This window comes from Salvia miltiorrhiza, chromosome 4, assembly GCF_028751815.1.
Source record: "Salvia miltiorrhiza cultivar Shanhuang (shh) chromosome 4, IMPLAD_Smil_shh, whole genome shotgun sequence".
Taxonomy (NCBI): domain Eukaryota; kingdom Viridiplantae; phylum Streptophyta; class Magnoliopsida; order Lamiales; family Lamiaceae; genus Salvia; species Salvia miltiorrhiza.
In genome coordinates this window covers 22,747,196-22,767,290 of record NC_080390.1, presented here as the reverse complement: position 1 = coordinate 22,767,290, position 20,095 = coordinate 22,747,196, and the positions used below count along the sequence as shown (strand labels likewise).

Here is a 20,095-nt window from a genome sequence, read left to right as displayed (position 1 = left end):
TTTAATTATTGATTTGTGTTGCTGGTCAAGTTATTTTGTTTCTTTTTAGATATTTAGGGTTTTATTATAGAGTGAATTTTTAAAATGGCCACTTTCATATTGTAAAATTAAAAATTGTCCACTAAGATAAAAAATATTAAAAAATGGTCAGTGTTACCAAAATACCCTTCACATTAAAAATAAAAAAAATGTCCACTTCATTATACCCTTTAAACATCACCCCTTTAAAAAATCCCGCAATTTACAACCAGTGTGAATTCACAACCAAAAAATTTTGGTTGTGAATTCACACTGGTTGTGAATTGTGAATTCACAACCAGTCAAATTCACAGCCAGAATTTAATTCACAACTAGATTTATGTTGGTTGTGAATTCACAACTAGAATTTAATTCACAACCATAATTTATTTTGGTTGTGAATTTGAATTTTTAAAGTTTGAATTCACAACTAAAACTAAAATTTATTTTGGTTGTCAATTCGAGTTTTAGTTGTGAATTCATAGATCTACTTGTGAATTCAAGAATATTAAGTTGTGAATTCATCGAACTGGTTGTGAATTCAAGAACATTAAGTTGTGAATTCATAGATCTGGTTGTGAATTCGAAAATATTAAATTGTGAATTCATATATCTTGTTGTGAATTGAAGAACATTAAAATGTGAATTCATAGAGCTAATTGTGAATTCAACATCATTAATCAATTATGCAAAATCTGTTTTTCTCTTTCAATCGATCAATACACTCTCAAAATATCAGTTAAATTTATTAATTAAATTACCAATACAAGTACAATGATACTTAATCATAATAATTTCTCTATAACTTATATCTTCTTTTTTTTCCGATTAAAATTAACATTCAGACTTGAGATTAATTTAAAACTAACATTTAGACTTGAGATTAAAAATAATATCTCTATCACTTATATCACTTACCATTCTAACTTCAAATTAAATTAAACATTCGCCAATTCCATTCTCAAAACTAACCAATCATGTAGTTAAATGTCCATTCAATTAATCTCATAAAAATGTATATTACCTAGACCTTTTAAGATGTCAGGAGATCATTTAGACGAAGAGAGAGATGAGAAAGACCGATGAAGAAAGAAAAAAAAAGATAGAAGATAGTAGAGAAACAGAAAATGAAAGTGCAGGTTGGTGGCAGCTGTGAAGGACATCGGTGGCGCTGAGGTGACTGGCGACAGACGAGTTGGTTGGGCTGTTGACTTGAAGGTGAAGATGGTGGCGTCGATGCGGAGGAGGAGGTGTTGCGAGCTGGAGGAGATCTCGAAGGATGGAGGAGGAGACGAGATCTGGTGCAGCAGAGCAACGAATGCGGTGGGGACTCCTCGGCCTCCGGCGGTCGAGAATCGAAGTTCGATAAGTATTCCAGCGAGTAATCTCCGCCGCCGGAGGAAATGATACTACTGGAGGCAGACGCGGTGGTGGCAGCCTTGTAGTTGTTTCTCGCCGAGAATCAGAGGGCGGCGACGGGGCGACAGAGAGCTGCTACTGTTGGCCGCCGCCGAAAAACGTGAGAGAGAGGAGAGAGAAAGAGAGTGGAGAGAGAAAGGGAGAAGAGAATGAGTGATGAGAGAGAGAGAGAATGCGCAAACCTAGAGAGAGAAAAAGAAGAGATATAGAAAAAGAGAGAGAAAGAGAGAGTACAGCGAGAGAATTTTTAATTTTTTCGGGCAGGGGCATTTTTGTCTTTTCGCTCAAAAACTGGCCAGATTTTAATATTTTTATTTCATAGGCAAAAATTTAATTTTACAATATGAAAGTGGACACCTCTATATATTTGCTCTTTATTATAAATAGGAGTTTTCTTTATGATTTATGGGAGTTGAATTGAGAGTAAAAATGTAGAGGGTGAGATTGTTCTCTTCTCGCGGTGTTCTTCCGGTATTCATGAGTGAATCAACGGATTAACCCTTATTAGACGTATTCCGGTATACTGTGTTTATCAACAAAATTCGTATATTTATCAGTATCAAATATATTTCACGCTTCTTTCTGCATCAAAGCCACCGTAAGTTTATCAATACTTAAGTACAAGATTTACACATAATGAAAAAGAATTCCTAAATTAATTTACCACACATCTACGAAATGTTAGCAACATATTACCTTTGATTAAAGATTAGCCTTCTTAATGAAAGTTTAGTGTATACCACCATGTACCATTCTTAATTTTTAATTATTTTTTCTTCAATTTTAATTTATTATGCTTTAATATAATATAAAGATAATTAACAAGGATTCACTCATCTAAGTAGGATTTATAATTACTTTTTTTATATTTATTTGAATTAATAATAAATGATTTGGGTTAATTAATTCAAAGTTAGGGTATATTTTTTTTTAAAATTTCAATTTTTAGTGATAAATATTAATTAGAGTTCATTATATAATAACAATTTTTATTTTTTTAAAAATAATTATAAAATAAAGAGACTATGAGTGATACACATTAAATCGTGGGATAGATGATTTCATATCCGTACGTGAATAGTGGCCCTTTGAACATGAGCAATGCCTAATATAGACACAACACAAGATCTTCTTTGGCGTATATAGGGAAGAACCCACAATGATGTTGGCTCTTAATTAATGATCTTTGAACTTGGTATTTCCCCAAAATTGTCTATAAGATAATGCAGTATTGTGAATAATTTGTTGTTATTTGACAATTTAAGCCTTCTTAAACTACTTCCTGTTTTTTTTTTTTTTGAGGGAAAAACTACTTCCTGTTTGGAAATAAGCCCACTATCACATTATCTGAATCACTTGCCTAATCGATCTAGTGCATTTACAGACGGAATTTGACATCAATATGACTGAAAAAATATGCATGTAACGACCGTTAGAACGGTTGTTAATTTTGAGATTTCGGTCGGTTTTAAGAATAATGATAAATGCACATAATATGTGCGTACATAATACCTTGAAATTTTATTACCTAATATAAATTATTATTAGAGTTAATATATAAAATTATCCACTATCATATTGTAAAATTAAAAATTGTCCACTAAGGTAAAAATAATAAAAAGTGGCCAGTTTTTGAACAAAAAGACGGAAATACCCCTTCCCTAAAAATAAAAATTTCTCTCAATTGTCGGATACTCTCTCTCTCTCCCTTCTTCTCCCTCTCTCTCTCTCTCTCCCTCTCTAAATCTGTGAATTCTCTCTCTCTCTCATCCTCTCTCTCCACTCTCTTTCTCTCTCTTCTCTCTCAGCTCTCTGCCGCCCCGTCGCCGCCCTCTGGCTGTCCGGCCCCATCTCCCTTCCTCCCTGACGCCCGGCGGCCATCGACGAAGGGACTTCGACGCCGCGCCCCATTCCATCTCTGATCTGTTCACCCGCAGAAAACAGTGGCCGCATCGCCGCCGCCACTTCACCGGCCGCCACCGAACCTCCGTAACTCCTTTGTTGTGTAATTAGCACAGAAACAAGCTGAGAACACTTGTGATCCAGACCAGCTTTGAATCTAAACGAATGAAAAATGAGAAACAAAACAAAATTGAAGAACACGCGGTTTTTAAGTGGTTCGATCCTTTTACAGATCTACATCCACTGCAGAGCTCTCTTTTCACTAATCAACAACAAGAATCAAACCAATACAACACAATTAAAGAAATTGAAGAAAATCAGCAAACACTAAGCCTAATCACAAGACTACACTCTCAATTTTCCTCTATCTTTTGCTGCACTTTTACCACTCAATCACAGAGAATAAAAGCAATAATGAGAAATGTAGCTAGAAAATACAATATATATACTACAAGTAGAAAGTAATCTCAGCCGTTGAAGATCAAAAGAAACCGCAAGACAAGAAAGCTGCTGGAGTCGGTTTGGTATAACTGACTTTGGCTTCTTCCTTCTAGTTTTGCATTTGAGTCCTTCTTCAACTGATATTTGCAACTAACTCCTTTTTATATATGACCTGTACTTACCAATCACCACACACTACAAATCTCCACCTTGATTGTTAAGTAATGAAAAATATAACCTGAGAAACTCTGCAAACAAAACACTTAACAGATTCATTAGTTTAAGTTGCTCTCTTTAAGAGAGCACAGACTTATCAGATCACAACAATGTTTAAACTTTGTCACATTCAAAGCCTTTGTAAGCATATCAGAGGCATTATCCTCTGTGCCTACTTTAATCACCTTCACTTCACCTTTTTCAACAATATCTCTCACAAAATGAAGTCTTACATCTATATGCTTAGACCTTTCATGGAAGACTTGATATTTCACTAAATGAATAGCACTCTGGCTATCACATAAGATGGTTACAGCTCCCTGATGTATCCCTAATTCTGCCAACATCCCCTTTAGCCAAATCCCTTCTTTCACAGCCTCTGTTACAGCTATATACTCGGCTTCTGTGGTAGACAAAGCTACCACAGATTGCAACATTGACTTCCAGCTAATAGAAGATCCAAATAAAGTGAAAACAAAACCAGTTTGAGACTTCCTAGTGTCAACACTAGCAGCATAATCAGAGTCTACAAACCCAAGTAAAGATTCTTTATTTTCACTTAAATTCTGCTTAAAAAGAATGCCAACATCAGAAGTAGATTTGAGATACCTGAGTATTACCTTTAGAGCTTCCCAGTGAGCTTTTCCTGGATTAGCCATGAACCTGGAAGCTACACTAATGGAGTGAGCTAAATCTAGTCTGGTGCAAACCATGGAGTACATAATGCTGCCAACTACATTGGCATATGGCACTCTACCCATTTCCTGCATATCTTTTTCAGTTTCTGGTCTTTGAGATTCAGAGAGCTTAATATGTTGTCCTAAAGGAACACTAACAGGTTTGGCTTCGTGCATATTGAACCTTAGTAACACCTTCTTGATATAATCTGACTGAAACAGAAATAACTCACCCTTGCTTCTATTTCTCAGAATATCCATACCTAAGATCCTTCTAGCTTCCCCCAAATCCTTCATATCAAATTCTGAACTCAAAGATTTCTTAACCTTTTCTATTTAAGCTCTAGACTTACTAGCAATAAGCATATCATCTACATATAGGAGGAGATATACCAGACCCTGATCCTTAGTCCTTTTAAGATAAACACACCTATCAAAGGAGGACCTATGAAATCCTATACTAATCATAAACTCATCAAAACGTTTGTTCCACTGCCTAGGACTTTGTTTAAGACCATATAGGGATTTTTGAAGTAAACACAGTTTAGAATCTTGACCATCAACTATGAATCCCTCTGGCTGATTCATAAAGATAGTTTCTTCAAGATTTCCATTTAGGAAGGTTGTTTTTACATCAAGTTGGTGAAGTTCTAGATTAAACTGAGCTGCTATAGCTAGGAGTATCCTTATTGAACTATGCAGGAGAGTAAATCTCATTAAAATCAATACCCTCTCTTTGGGTAAAACCCCTAGCCACTAATCTAGCCTTATACCTAACAGTCTCTTTCCCATTAACTAACTCTATTTTCCTCTTGTAAATCCACTTACAACTAACACACCTCTGTGTCTTTGGCCTGCTCACTAACCTCCAAGTATTATTCTTAACAAGAGAATCTATTTCCTCTTTCATTGCTTCTATCCAGAAATCCTTTTCAGTACAACTGACAGCCTCTTTGTAAGTTCTAGGTTCCTGGTAGTTTATATTCTCAGCAATATTAAGAGCATATGCTATAAGATCAGCATGACCAAACCTATCTGGGGGTTTAATACTTCTCCTAACTCTATCTCTAGCTAGTTGATAGGTTCTGAGATTATCATCTGCAGTAAAGTCTGATACTTGCTCTTCTTCCCATTGTTATGTCTCTTGTTCTTCCTCAGAATGAACACCATCTGATTTATCATTTCCAATTTCTGCATCTGAAAACTCCACCTCAACTGTTGTATTATCTGCAGGAGTTGAGAGTTTAAGATATGGCATTACATCCTCTCTAAAAATCACATCTCTGCTAACTAATGCCTTTCCTTTCCCAGATTCAATGCACCATAGCTTATAACCTTTAACACCAGTGGGATATCCAATCATCACACATTTGATTGCCCTAGGTTCTAGTTTATCTTGTCTAACATGTGCATATGCCAAACACCCAAAACTCTTCGGAAAACTGTAGTTTGGAGGCTGCCCTGACCACCTTTCATCTGGAGTTTTAAACTCCACTGCTGAAGAAGGACATTTATTTATAAGGTAGGCTACTGTTGTTACTGCTTCACCCCAGAATCTAGCAGGTAACCCTGAGCTGTACAACATACATCTGACTCTCTTAAGAAGGGTTCTGTTCATTCTTTCTACTACTCCATTCTGTTGGGGATTAGAGGGAACTGTCCTGTGCCTTTTGATACCTTCTTGTTTGCAGAATTCTTGAAACTTTCTGATATGAACTCGAGTCCATTATCAATTCTCAAACACTTAAGTTTACAGCCCTTTTCAGTTTCAACTTCTCTGCACCACTCAACAAATTTATCAAAAGCATCTGATTTGTTTTTAATAACATATACCCAAACTTTTCTTGAATAGTCATCTATTAAAGACATAAAATAATTCCCTCCCCCAATAGTAGAAGTTTTAGATGGACCCCATAAATCACAGTGAACATAATCAAGAGGCATTTTAGTTATCAGCTTACTTTTAGAGAAAGGAAGTTTCTTACTTTTCCCTAATATACATTGTTCACAATTCTTTATGCTAGTGTCCTGATTTATTTTCAACAGACCTTGTTTCTTTAATTCATTTAGTCCTCTCTCACTAACATGTCCTAATCTCACATGCCAGATATTTGCATCATCAGTGACAGCATTATCAGATTGTCCAACAATAGTTTTAGCAACAAGATGATATAGACTGTGTTTTCTAACACCTTTCAAAACAATCTTATTGGCCTTAGTCACTAACAGATTTCCTTCAGATGAACTAAATTCATATCCCTTTGCTTCTAAAGAACCAAGAGATATGAGATTCCTTTTTAATGTAGGAATGTACCTGACCTCCTTGAGCAACCTTATGGAGCCATCATGTAGTTTAAGCTTGACTATTCCAATGCCTTTCACTGAGCAGATTTGATCATTCCCAAGAATCACTGAGCCTTGATCCTCCACCTGCAAATCAGTGAACCAAGATTTAATGTAACACATATGAAAAGAGCACCCTGAGTCAAGAATCCAGTTATCGCCCAGTTTTGAAGCTAGTATATTGAGAGCTTCTATTTCTTGACATTTCTCTGCAATGTCTGCTGTATCTGCATTTGCAGGAGCTTTCTGTGCTTGTTTCTTCTTCCAGCTGAAACAATCTTTCTTAATATGGCCAGGCTTTTTACAATAGTGGCAGGTCCTTGTCTCTTTTCCATCCTCCTCTTTAGATTGAGAATTTCCTGCCTTCTTGTTGTCCTTCCAAGGCTTCTTTTGTTTTCCCTTTGAAAACTTGCCTTTCACATTGAGACTTTCATTTGCAGCTGCACTTTTGGTTTCTGCAGCCTTTTGAAGTTCCTTAGCTCTTAGTGCATTCTGCACTTCCTCCAAAGTAATGGGGCTTTCTCTACCATAGACAATAGCATCTTTCAAATTATCAAAAGATTTTGGTAGAGCGTTCAGCAGGAGAATAGCCTTGTCCTCATCTTCAAGGCTGACTTCAGCATCTTCTAAGTCATCTACAGCTTTTGTAAACTCATCAAGTTGGTCAAGAATACTCTTATCTTCTACCATCTTGTATGAGTAAAGCCTCCTCTTCATATAGAGTCTATTAGCCAAAGACTTAGCCATGTAAAGAGACTCTAATTTGGCCCAAACCCCTGCTGCAGTATCCTCCCAAGCTACTTCTCTTAGAACCTTGTCTCCTTATCCTCCTCCTTTGGAGCTTTCTTGCTATCTAATGCCCCAAGCAAACCCTGCTGAGTTAGGATAGCTTTCATTTTCAATTTCCACAGAGCAAAGTCATTTTTGCCTGTGAACTTCTCAGTATCGAACTTCGCAGTTGCCATACTTCGATTTCCTGTTGATTCTTGCGTTGAAAACAAGATTCCTCTACCGTCTTCTTTCCCGTGATCTTCGCTTCCCACCGGACGGCGCCACTTGTTGTGTAATCAGCACAGAAACAAGCTGAGAACACTTGTGATCCAGACCAGCTTTGAATCTAAACGAATGAAAAATGAGAAACAAAACAAAATTGAAGAACACGCGGTTTTTAAGTGGTTCGATCCTTTTACAGATCTACATCCACTGCAGAGCTCTCTTTTCACTAATCAACAACAAGAATCAAACCAATACAACACAGTTAAAGAAATTGAAGAAAATCAGCAAACACTAAGCCTAATCACAAGACTCTGCACTCTCAATTTTCCTCTCTCTTTTGCTGCACTTTTACCACTCAATCACAGAGAATAAAAGCAATAATGAGAAATGTAGCTAGAAAATACAATATATATACTACAAGTAGAAAGTAATCTCAGCCGTTGAAGATCAAAAGAAACCGCAAGATTCACTGCATGAAGAAAGCTGCTGGAGTCAGTTTGGTATAACTGACTTTGGCTTCTTCCTTCTAGTTTTGCATTTGAGTCCTTCTTCAGCTGATATTTGCAACTAACTCCTTTTTATATATGACCTGTACTTACCAATCACCACACACTACATCCTTCTTTTCTTCCCCTCGCGTATCCCCTTGTTCAGCCCCTTAACTCCGAAATCAATATCTCTGTTTCTAATTCTTTTCAGTAGTGATGAACTTAGGTGAATTATCCCATTGGGAACATTTAGATTAAGACTTAAGAGTAATAGTAATTATTGTGAGATGCCTATCTTTTGCGTCTTTTTACAAGACAAATGAAAAGGAAAAATTGTGTTTCTGTATGAGATAAACGAATAAGCAAATAGAAGTAATAGCTTTGATGTGATGAATTAAGATTATAGAAAAACTACAGAAACAATGAAATTTACCGTCTGGACATTCTGCATGAAGAGATCGAGTTTGCTGAAGAGCAAAATGAGAACTTTCTTTGCGGTTTGACAAATTTTGGGGATTTTTGTCTTAATTCCTTGAAAAAAAGTTTAGATCTGAGACGTCTGTGAATGATTTTCATTCTAAGATTGGTTGAGATTGTTGATTCGGAGATTGAATGCTGAGATTGTTGATTCGAACGAATTGTTGTATTTTGATTATAGATTGAATTGATTCAGATAATATTTTGTTGTATTTTGATTGTTGATTTAGAGGAATTGATGTATTTTGATGGTAGATTGAGTTGTTGTATTTTGGTGTTGTACATCAATTTGATTGAGCTGTATAATTATTTTTTTAATGTTCTTAAATTCACAACCAAATTTATGAATTCACAACTTAATGTTTTTGAATTCACGACCACATCTATGAATTTACAACTTAACATTCTTGAATTCACAATCAGATCTATTAAATTCACAACTAAAACTCGAATTCACAATCAAAATAAATTCTAGTTTTAGTTGTGAATTCAAACTTTAAAAACTCAAATTCAAAACTACTTGAATTCACAACCAAAATAAATTATGGCTGTGAATTGAATTCTGGTTGTGAATTCACTAAAACTCGAATTCACAATCAAAATAAATTCTAGTTTTAGTTGTGAATTCAAACTTTAAAAACTCAAATTCAAAACTACTTGAATTCACAACCAAAATAAATTATGGTTGTGAATTCGATTGGTTGTGAATTCACAACCAAAAAATTCTGGCTATGAATTAAATTTTGGTTGTAAATTCATAACCAAAAAATTCTTGTTGTAAATTCGACTGTGTAGGGTTTAGGGTTTAGGGTATAGGGTTTAGAGTGGATTTAGGGTTAGGGTTTAGGGTTAAGGATTTAGAATGGGCTTAGGCTTATGAATTCACAATCAAAAAATTCTTGTTGTGAGTTCGACTGTTCAAGGTTCAGGGTTTAGGGTTTATGGTTTAGAGTGAGTTTAGGGTTTAGGGTTTAGAGTGAGTTTAGGGTTTAGGGTTTAGGTTTTAGGGTTTAGGGTTTAGAGTGGGTTTACGGTTTAGGGTTTATGTTTTAGGGTTTAGGGTTTAGAGTGGATTTAGGGTTTAAGATTTAGAGTGGGCTTAGGCTTGTGAATTCACAATCAAAAAATTCTTGTTGTGAGTTCGACTGTTTAAGGTTCAGGGTTTAGGGTTTATGGTTTAGAGTGAGTTTAGAGTTTAGAGTTTAGGGTTTAGATAAGGTTTAGGGTTTACGGTTGTGAATTAAATTTTCGTTGTGAATTCGACTGGTTTTGAATTCACAACAAAAAAATTCTTATTGTGAATTAAATTTAGGTTGTGAATTCACAACCAAAAAAATCTGGTTGTGAATTAAATTTTGATTGTGAATTCGACTGGTTGTGAATTCACAAACAAAAAATTCTGACTGTGAATTCGATTGGTTGTGAATTCACAATTCACAACCAGTGTGAATTCACAACCAAAAACTTTTGGTTGTGAATTCACATTGTTGGTTGTAAATTGCAGGATTTTTTAAAGGGGAGATGTAAAGTGGATATTTTTTTAATTTTTAATGTGAAGGGTATTTTGGTAACAGTGGACATTTTTTAAGTTTTTTATTTTAGTGGACATTTTTTATTTTTACAATATGAAAGTGGCCATTTTAAAAATCCACTTTTATTATTATGACTAAATTATCCTTAATTTATATTGGAAAGCTTCTAAAGATTTTATTTTCTTTTTTTAACTTTAATAATTTTGGAAAGTTATTGATTTATTTCCAAAAGATAGCCACTGTTTTTTTTGGAAATGATATGTAACTGAAGTTGACACCTAAGCACATTTTTGACATGTGGAATAGAAAAGGAAAAAAAAACAAAAATAGGAAAATCCTCCGGCCACCACCACCGGCGTCGCAAACACACACGACCCGAAAATCATCAGCAAAATTACCATTGAAGAATCCAGCAGAAGAGCTACTCTAGTTTGCCTCACGAGATTCGACCTCAAATTAACGTGATTCTCCATCCCCACGGAATAAGATCTGACAATAGCAGCTGCCTCCACCACATGCTGGCGCCGCCCATTGCCTTCCCTTCCAACACAACCCTGGATCAGGCGTCAACTTCGCCGAAAATTTCAAGGTGGTGGCGATTTCTGAGGTCGAAGCTAGGGCCCGACTTGGCACCTCACTGAAAATGAGAAAACTTTTAAGGACAGCGCCCTCGGCGGGGAGGCAATACACAGCGAGGACGATGAGGTGCACCACCGCGCACGGGCAGCAGCAGCACAGCGCCGCACAATTGCCCGTCGTTTCGCCGACGCGACTCTTTTTGCCGCTCACGCTCCTTGGCGTCGTGGATGTCTCTATCGCCGGCTGCAGGCGCCGCCAGTGGTGGTGGCGGTAGGGGACGGCGCCGGCTATGGTGGCAGCAAAGGGTGGCGGTGGCGGGTTGGGAAAGGGGAATTAGGGTTTTGGGTATGGGCAAAGGGGAAGAAGAAGGAGGGATTTTTGTATTTTTTTTTCTTTATTTCTTATTTCACATGTAAAAAAAAATTCAAGTGTAATTTCTGGCGCAATTGTGTAATTTCCTACACCACCGTGTCATTTCCGACGTCTACGTAGACAATTGACCGATCACCGGACAAATTTGAGCGATCACCAAATTAATTTGAGATGAAAATAAAACGTTATGAATTTAGAAGTCAAATTTTTAGATCTGGTCTAAAAAACAATTTCTAGAAAACGTTCTTGATTTACAAACAATTACTCTTATTTATGTGGCATAATTTGGCCTTCCAAACACTGTCTTAGGATGTTACCCCGGAGCAGCAAATTGTTTCATGGTACAACAAAGTGAAGCGACTTTCAATAAAAATAAAAACAAGAGAACGAGAGAAGAATCTAAACTTTTCTTAAGAAAAATAGAGTTAAATAGAGAGGAGGTGGTCTCCTGTACACCTGAGTGTAAATGACACTAACACTAACACTAATACTATCTTGGAATGACACACAAATGACACTATTATATTATATCAATAACACTATCTCGAAATGACATTAACACTATATTGAAATGACACTAACACTAAATGACACTGTCATATTATCCATATGACACTGTACACCTAGGTGTACACGAGATTTTGTGAATAGAGAGGGAGAAGAGGTAGTACTACAGTACCGTACAATGCAAAACTGAATTTAAAATCTCCATATACAACAATATGATACTATCATAAGAAATATTGACGGATAATCAAAATCTCTCACTATATAATTTTTCAACGATGGTTCGGACAAAATATAATTTATGTCTAAAAACAATTATTACAAATTCACCAAAATCGAACAAGGCATATTGCATGCACATGTTCTTTACTACTACTTGAAACGAAGTTAACCCTACGACAAGGAACATCACAAATGGTGGCTACGCACACAGCATTGTGTCCCTAAAATACACTGTAATTCCCTTCAACCTTCCACGGACTAAATTCTCTTCCATCTTCAAAGAGAAGAATTTTTAGAATAAATATTTAAGATTCCACATACTGGGATCTAATGCATTTTATGAGAAGGTACCTCGATATCTAGTGGAGGAGAAGACAGCCATGACAGCTCACTTGCTTGGAGCACATCAACATTTCGAGGCAAGAACATGACGATATTAGGTGTTATCGCCTGGGCAGCTTGAAACAAAGAATGGCTGCTCTGAATTATAACCATGATGAGTAAGACTATAAACATGCAAGACAGTATCAAGCACAGAGTTAGGGCACCTCAAAACCTGTTGAAGTCTAAAGAAAGATGAGGTGTTGCATGCGAAAAATGCATTAAATTTCAAAAGATAACAAACTAAGAAGTTGAGAACATGGTTAGAGAAGACCGACTCAAGTTCTTAATCATATTCTCCTTCATAGCAGCACCCCAGCTGCAGGTTTACTGTTCTCTACATCATTGTTTGCAGCTGCTTCTATGATACAGATCCGCCGAGAGGGATTAAAGTTTATTCCCGAAGGCACAAGTCCAAAGACAGAAACTCAGTTTCTGTGGAGAGTTCTTATTTTATTATTACAGATATTTACTTTTCGGGCCTTATGTTTATGGGCCTTAGTAGGAAGTAGTATTGGGCCTTAGGAAGTGGAGTATTTATAATTGCCTCTCTACGTAAATTAGGTTTCATCTTTTGGATCATCTAGCTTGCAGCGTACGCTGTGGACAGAAACTCAGTTTCTGTGGCCTCGCGAAGAGGATTGTTCTTTTGTTCCTGAATCTCTCTTTGATAATCGAGTTCTTAGTTTCCTATCGTCTTCACTCTATCATTCTATCTCTTTTGCACACACCTGATACGATCAAGAGAGACGAACGATATATGGGATTTGAGGAACTCTATCCTAAGCATTAACTTCATCCTTATGTATGACCTTTCTCATCCATGCAGTCACTTTCTGCAACCTATCACAGAAAGAATAACTACTACTTTTGAACATCCGACCCAAGAAACAAAGCATTCTAACAGCCCTCCATGTTTTGACAGTAGAGTGTAAAATACTCGCGATGCCTCTCCCAAAAGTCAATCATCTCGATAACTATCCTTGACCCCCTAAAATTCTTTACATGACAGCTAGGTAGAATACCAATATAATGATGCACATAACAGTTACTCTAATTAATTACTTCGACATCAGATGTTTTAAATTAAAGAGGTGGAAAATAAATAGGACTGATACTCATGATGCTGAATTACTTATAAGGAACATAACAGATACAGGAAGATAAATTAACTATTCACGCGCGGATATCATCACGGCATACCCGTCTTTTGGCTTCAATAAGTCCAATGTAAAATTTTCTTTTGCTTTATATGAGGGGCCGCCCCAAGGTGGTGAAAGAAAGACAACGTCTCCCTAACAAAATCACCCGAAATTTGAATTTAGAAAGGGAAGACACTACAAACCAAACACTAATAGAGCCACATTAACGAAAAATCTGAAGATATTATGTTTTTCACCTTATATGTTTCCATTGTCAGTTCTGTATTACGTTAATGAACAGGATCCTTTATATCCCACAATAAATCAAATACTGTGCTTCTGAATCACTTCAAAAGAGTCCTTGTAAATGATATAGTACAAAGGAGATGCAAATATAAAAAGCATAATGCGTATTAGCTCAATGTGTTCCCTTTCAACAGAAGCTCGTGATGAAGGATGAATGGTGCCCAACATAAAATTTATTATCAGCATTTTTCTTTAAATCTTTATACACAGTGGAAAGATGAGCACCCAACCCATGAAGTGTTCTGCTATTAAACAGAAAACCCATACTTGTTACAACATCTAATATTCAAGAACATATCCCAGTGAATTTCGATAAACATTTTATTAAGTTTCCATGCGATGGTTTCTTTTATGTGTCATGCAGCAACAAAATATTGTCTAAATAATAGTCACTGAAAGTCAATGAAACATTAGGAGCCCTAACTTTTGATTTACATAGAAATACATAGACATAATAGAATCATCAAGAAGCAATCATTTTGAAATAACTGCCTGATCTAAGGGTAATTTTAGTTTTAGCATCATTGCCTAGTCTTTCGCTGCCTTATAAGTATTGCAACAATCAAGCACAACGTTGACCAATATCTCAATTTCGAAACCCGTAATCACCTGGACAAGAGAACTACCTTCAAGAAAGGTGCAAGCTGGAAAAAGTCTCCCACTATGAAATCTATTTGATCTTGAACACCATAAATCTTAGCATTATGAAATGCCAGGGCAACCTTCTTCGGGTCAATTTCAATGGCAACAACATGATGGCACCTGACAATACTATGTGGCGTTAATCAAGTGCTATTGGATACCATATTTAAGAGGGGCAGTTATACAAGTAATGCTTTGTTTCTGGTTATTGCTGATATTAGCAGCAGTGGAATCGATGGTGCATGGAGCCCGTGATGGCAATTGCCAGTGAAGCATAGTGAACTGCTGCTGAAACTAGTCAACAGAATTGCATTAATAGGACCTCCAGAACATTCGGAAGCAATCTTACGCAAAAATATTACATCGAAATTCTATATAGAAGTAGGACATTATTAGCACAACATTTTCCAGAAGAGGCCCTATGCTGACAAGACACCCAGTATATATCAAAACATGAAAGAGCACACAGCGGTAACAGTGCAATACTACCTAGCTACTTATAGATGGATCTCAATCTCAAATGCATAGAGAATGTATCAATGAGAAAAACCTGAACAGCACAGTCAGTATTTTCCAAAATAATTCATTCCTATTTCCTAGTCATTATTCTCCAAAATCAGATTCGGTCCCCTGCTCCATACATCTCACTCCTCCATTTAGGAGAGACTATACCAAGGAAAACAAGAAATGCAAAAAGTTCATATTTTGAAAAATAAAAGCAAAATCTCTAGGTTTATTATGGTTACTTCTCAGCCATACGAAACTAAAAAATTTAAAATATCAACTTTCAGCCAAGTCCAATTAACATTATCTGCAATGGAATAACTACTTCAATAGATTTCTTTCCCACAATTGTTCATAAAGATTATAAAAAAATTCTTCAAATTTCCTCGCTTCTTTTACATGATATCCCACTTTTTGCCATCATGTATCCATTTAGTTTCAAGAGCATATTAATCAAGTCAGCTTGCATCTCCAGAACCCAGCAAAGAGTCCCCTATTGATTCTCGTCAGATCCCAGTAGGTTTACATAACCGTACATGATTTTTCTATAATTTCCTGAAGAAATCAGTACACAGGTCTACCTATCATTTCCTGAAATTATAACTAAATAATAGCAATAGATGTTCTTCCTCCCATTCTATCTCCTGTGTTGAAGCTGGTAGCATATCCAGACAATAAACTACAATAAAATGAGAAAATGCAATCAATCGAAGTACAGTAACCTTGTGGAGACACATTTTCCATCTGAAAACTATTTACATAACTTCGCTTGTGATTCCTATGTAGCCGCTCACTTGAGTTTCCTAATATAGCATCTCAATCTAGTTTGGACGCCATTATCATTTTCCGATTAGACAACTTAGAACTTCAAATAAAGGTACCAAGCAGACATGGGTGGCCAACCAAGCATACTAATTTGCTTTCTACATAAAAATGATATAATAGCAAAACTAGGAACTAACTATGATCAACAACATTTCCTCTTCTCTCTTTCCAAGTATTTTCATTCATATGATGACACAGTTTATTATTTGGGTTTCCTTTTGTTTTCAAAGTTCATTATTTATTACAATCAATTTCTTCTTTTCTCAATCCCTTCACTCTATCATATGATATACAATTTGAAGTTTTGGTTATAAGACACCCTAGAATTGCAACGATCCCATCAATATTAATTGGCCTCAAATGCAACTAATAGATGTTCTTAACACAAGCTTGTGTTCCATGGAGTTCTTTATAGTTTGCAGTTATTAAACACAGGCCAACTCCATCCTACTACTGGAACACCGAAGGGGGCGTTCACTTTTAAGGATTAGCTTATATAAATAAAAATAGTGTAAGATAATCTATTGTTTACTAATATAGATTGAAACTTTGGAATATCCCAAGGCCCTTGATAATTTCTATCATTTGAGTTAATTTTGCTTGATTTATATCTCATTGAAAGGTTAGGATTGGAGAAATCCTAGTGATAAGAATAAAAATACTTAACCATGTATCATTTCAATCATAGAAAGTAAACCCCAAAAGTAAAAGCCCCAAACCGCATATAAAATGCAAGCAAAGATCACTTGACAGTGTAAATATTTGCAGTGCAATAAGCTTAAATTACTTGGACAGTATGAAGAAATTTACACTTTGGCAAACTGAATGGCGTTTCCTCCAACGCCGGCGAAAGCATCAATGACAACACCGGCACCGGCGAAGCGGCGGGCCTGGCGGGCGGCGATTTCCTCCGGCGTGACGGAGAACCACCCCTCTTCATCCATTTTGATCCCCGCATCGTATTTGGAGAAGAGATCATATCTTTGGAGCCAGTACTTGGTCACGAGTGGAGTAACATTTGCTTTCTCTTTGAGCTTCTTCGTCTTCATGGCTTTCCACTTCTCCCTGATTTTCACTGTGAAAAGCACTTTCAGTTTCAGCAGGGTGAGAATTTGTAAGTGATGGTGTTGTACCTTTTCGTTTGACACGTTTGCGCTGTTTTCTTGTACGGGGCAAAACGATGGAGGAACCTTTGGCTGTAGCCATTCTACTCCGGTGGCCGGGATTTTATTTTTCTGTTCTAACTCCGGTGGCCGGAGTTGAAGCTTCTCCGCTTTCTCCTCTTCTCAGTTTTCCCCCCCAAATTCCATACTTTTGTTACTTAACCAAAGTTTTTTTTTTTTGGTCTTACCAATATTTATATACTCACAAGAATCATTTTGTTAGGAATTAATGATTTGGGATCTAATGTTTTGTGTATGCAGGCCTCGAGAAAAAAAAATTGGGCATTCTGTATATTTAAGGTATTTTTTTTTTATTAAAATACGAGCATAATACTAATAACAACGAACAATATTTTTATAGATTATATAGTTTCAATATATCACAAAATTTTTTTTGGACATTCCGTATATTTAAGACATTTTTTATTAAAAGGCAAGCATAATAATAATAATAACAAACAACATGTTCATAGATTATATATTTTCTATATATTACAAATTAGTTTCAATACATTATAATTTTTTTAGCATTTCATACATATTAGGCATTTTTTATTAATGGGTTAAGTATCAAATAAGCCCCTAACGTGGAGGCCCTTATTACGTTTAGCACCCTATGAGCAGGGGTGTGTCAACTAAGCCCCTAAAGTACCTCATTTCTTCCAATTAAGCCCTCTGACTAAACGGATAGTTAACACCGTTAACTTTTTAATTTTTTTAATTTTTTTATTTTGTTGGTGGTGGGACCCACACCTTCTTCTTCACCAAACTTGTCGGAAACTCGCCGGAAACCTAATCCTATCCTTGTCATCAAACACTTGCTACACATTTCCTACTTCTCGATCGAACTTTGGTTGAAGATCCAAAAAGATTAGATTCCATCGCCTTAGAATTCATCAGAAATCGGAATCTGCCAATTGAGCTACCATCTTCGGTGGAATTTTCCACCAACAGAATTCGCTCAACTTTTCTCCTAACAAAAAATCAAGTGCAAGACCTCGAAAACCGTGTTTACGCTCAAATGCCTGAATTGGGCGACGTTTCATCTTTCACGGTGATCACTGCTTACGTTCAGATTTGTATGTTGAAAGCAGATGCCTCTTCCGAGGAAGATGAGCTAGCCTACTTCGGTTTCGCCGCAGATTGCCGTGGACGTCTGGATCCACCGCTGCCGGAATTTTACTTCGGAAATTGCTTAGTTTTCGTGATTGCAGAATCTCGGCGCGGATCGCTGAAGAACAAGGACGGATTTCTGATTGTTGTGGAGAGTATACGAGAGGCGATTCAAAGAAATTTGTATAGCGATGGGGGAATCCTCGAAACCACCGATTGGCCGCTGGATTTCAAGAGATTTAGTGGAAAATGTGTGGTATCAGTGGCTGGATCACCGAGATTTGACGTTTACGAAGCTGATTTTGGGTGGGGGAAGGCGAGGAAGCAGGAATTCGTGCATCTTGATGGGGAGGAGAGATCGATTTCGTTGGGCAAATCTAGGGATTTTGAGGGTGGATTTGAGATTGGGTTGTCGAGGAACAAGGCTGAAATGGATGAACAAGGAGAAGTGGGCTGACAAGGATAGGATTAGGTTTCCGACAAGTTTGGTAAAGAAAAAGGTGTGGGTCCCACCACCAACAAATTAAAAAAATTAAAAAAATTAAAAAGTTAACGGTGTTAACTATTCGTTAAGTTGGAGGGCTTAATTGGAGGAAATTAGGTACTTCAGGGGCTTAGTTGACACACCCTTGCTCATAGGGTGCTAAACGTAGTAAGAGCCTCCACGTTAAGGGCTTATTTGATACTTAACCCTTTATTAAAAGACAAGTATAATAGTAATAATAACAAACAATATTTCATAGATTATATAGTTTTAAATAACAGAATTATCCTTAAATTAAATATATATGAGAGAATATAATAACCAAATACTCTTTTATAAAATAAAATTATTTTATAATAGGTATAAACATATATTTATATATATATTAAAATTAAATTTAAAAAAAAAACTCAAAATTTGGGAGGAGGCTCTAGCCCCCCTCCCTCCGTCCCTGTGTGCATGCCCTGAAGTTTATCTCCAACGGAAGAAAATGAATGTGGTACTTTTCTAAGAGTTCATTATATAATAGGTGAAAGATAATTTATTTTCTGTGTATTTTTCGTACTCATCCTCTTTTCATCCCTAATCATTCCGTTCTAAATTCTCCTGATTTCTGATTTTTTGTGTGTATTTTTTGTACTCATCTCTTATATATGGAATATATAGATTAGAGGTTGTTGTGCGAACTGTAAAGAAAGTATTGCATTACTCTTCCTCCTATTTTCAGTTTTGATTTTTTTTTATTGATTGATTTATGTAGAAATTATCTTTGTTGAGAAAGAAGATTTGGAAGAGATGAAAATTGGCGATTCATGAAGAAGAGCACACGTTTATTTGAACACACCTAAAATTTTGGAAAAGAAAAACTGTAGAAATTTGTCGGGAAAATATTAACGTTAGAACTGTGCTTTCATATAATACTAGTACGTTCGCCCGTGCGATGCACGGCGAACATAGTTTTGCATCAAAATTAAACGATGTAGTGTGTGTATCGGTTAAACGATTATGGGTGAATGTCTAAAACCGAAGGTCTTAGGTTCGAGTCCCCTGTGGCGCGGCCTTTAAATTTCTTTATTTAATCATGTTAATTTATCAAAAATAAATAAATTAAATGGTGTATCAAATAAATAAAAAAATAAATATTAAATATAGTTAGAATATAAGTAAATGTAAATTATTTTTTCTTAAAAAATACTCCCTCCGTCCCTAAAATAACTTCCTCTTTTTCCATTTTGGGACGTCCCCCAAATAACTTCCTCTTTCTTTCTTTCCATTTTTGGAAACCCACCCCACCACTAACAATATTTTATTTATTCTTACTTTTCACTTTTCACTACTCCCAATAC

The 20,095-nt window shown here is 36.2% G+C and overlaps 2 protein-coding genes across 6 annotated transcripts; one reads left to right on the top strand and one right to left on the bottom strand.

The window, feature by feature from the left end:
- Positions 1-12,203: 12,203 nt before the first annotated feature.
- Positions 12,204-17,468, bottom strand: LOC131019435 (uncharacterized). Of its 5 annotated transcripts, none has more exons than XM_057947976.1 (6): positions 17,123-17,461; positions 16,800-17,064; positions 14,645-14,789; positions 13,774-13,865; positions 12,541-12,664; positions 12,204-12,463 (listed from the first exon to the last, which is right to left on the bottom strand). In XM_057947976.1, exons 1-6 carry the CDS (start codon positions 17,193-17,195, stop codon positions 12,389-12,391), a joined length of 774 nt encoding a protein of 257 aa, XP_057803959.1. In that variant the 5' UTR covers positions 17,196-17,461; the 3' UTR covers positions 12,204-12,388. The 5 variants fall into 5 exon arrangements, with proteins under 5 accessions (XP_057803959.1, XP_057803960.1, XP_057803964.1 ...); XM_057947977.1 differs by having other exon boundaries at positions 14,645-14,780; positions 17,123-17,444; XM_057947981.1 differs by having other exon boundaries at positions 12,204-12,695; positions 17,123-17,468.
- A 705-nt stretch (positions 17,469-18,173) lies between these two features.
- LOC131023163 (phenolic glucoside malonyltransferase 1-like) lies at positions 18,174-18,722 on the top strand. Its single transcript, XM_057952708.1, has one exon. The coding sequence runs from the start codon at positions 18,174-18,176 to the stop codon at positions 18,720-18,722; it is 549 nt and encodes a 182-aa protein (XP_057808691.1).
- The last annotated feature ends 1,373 nt before the right edge of the window (positions 18,723-20,095 follow it).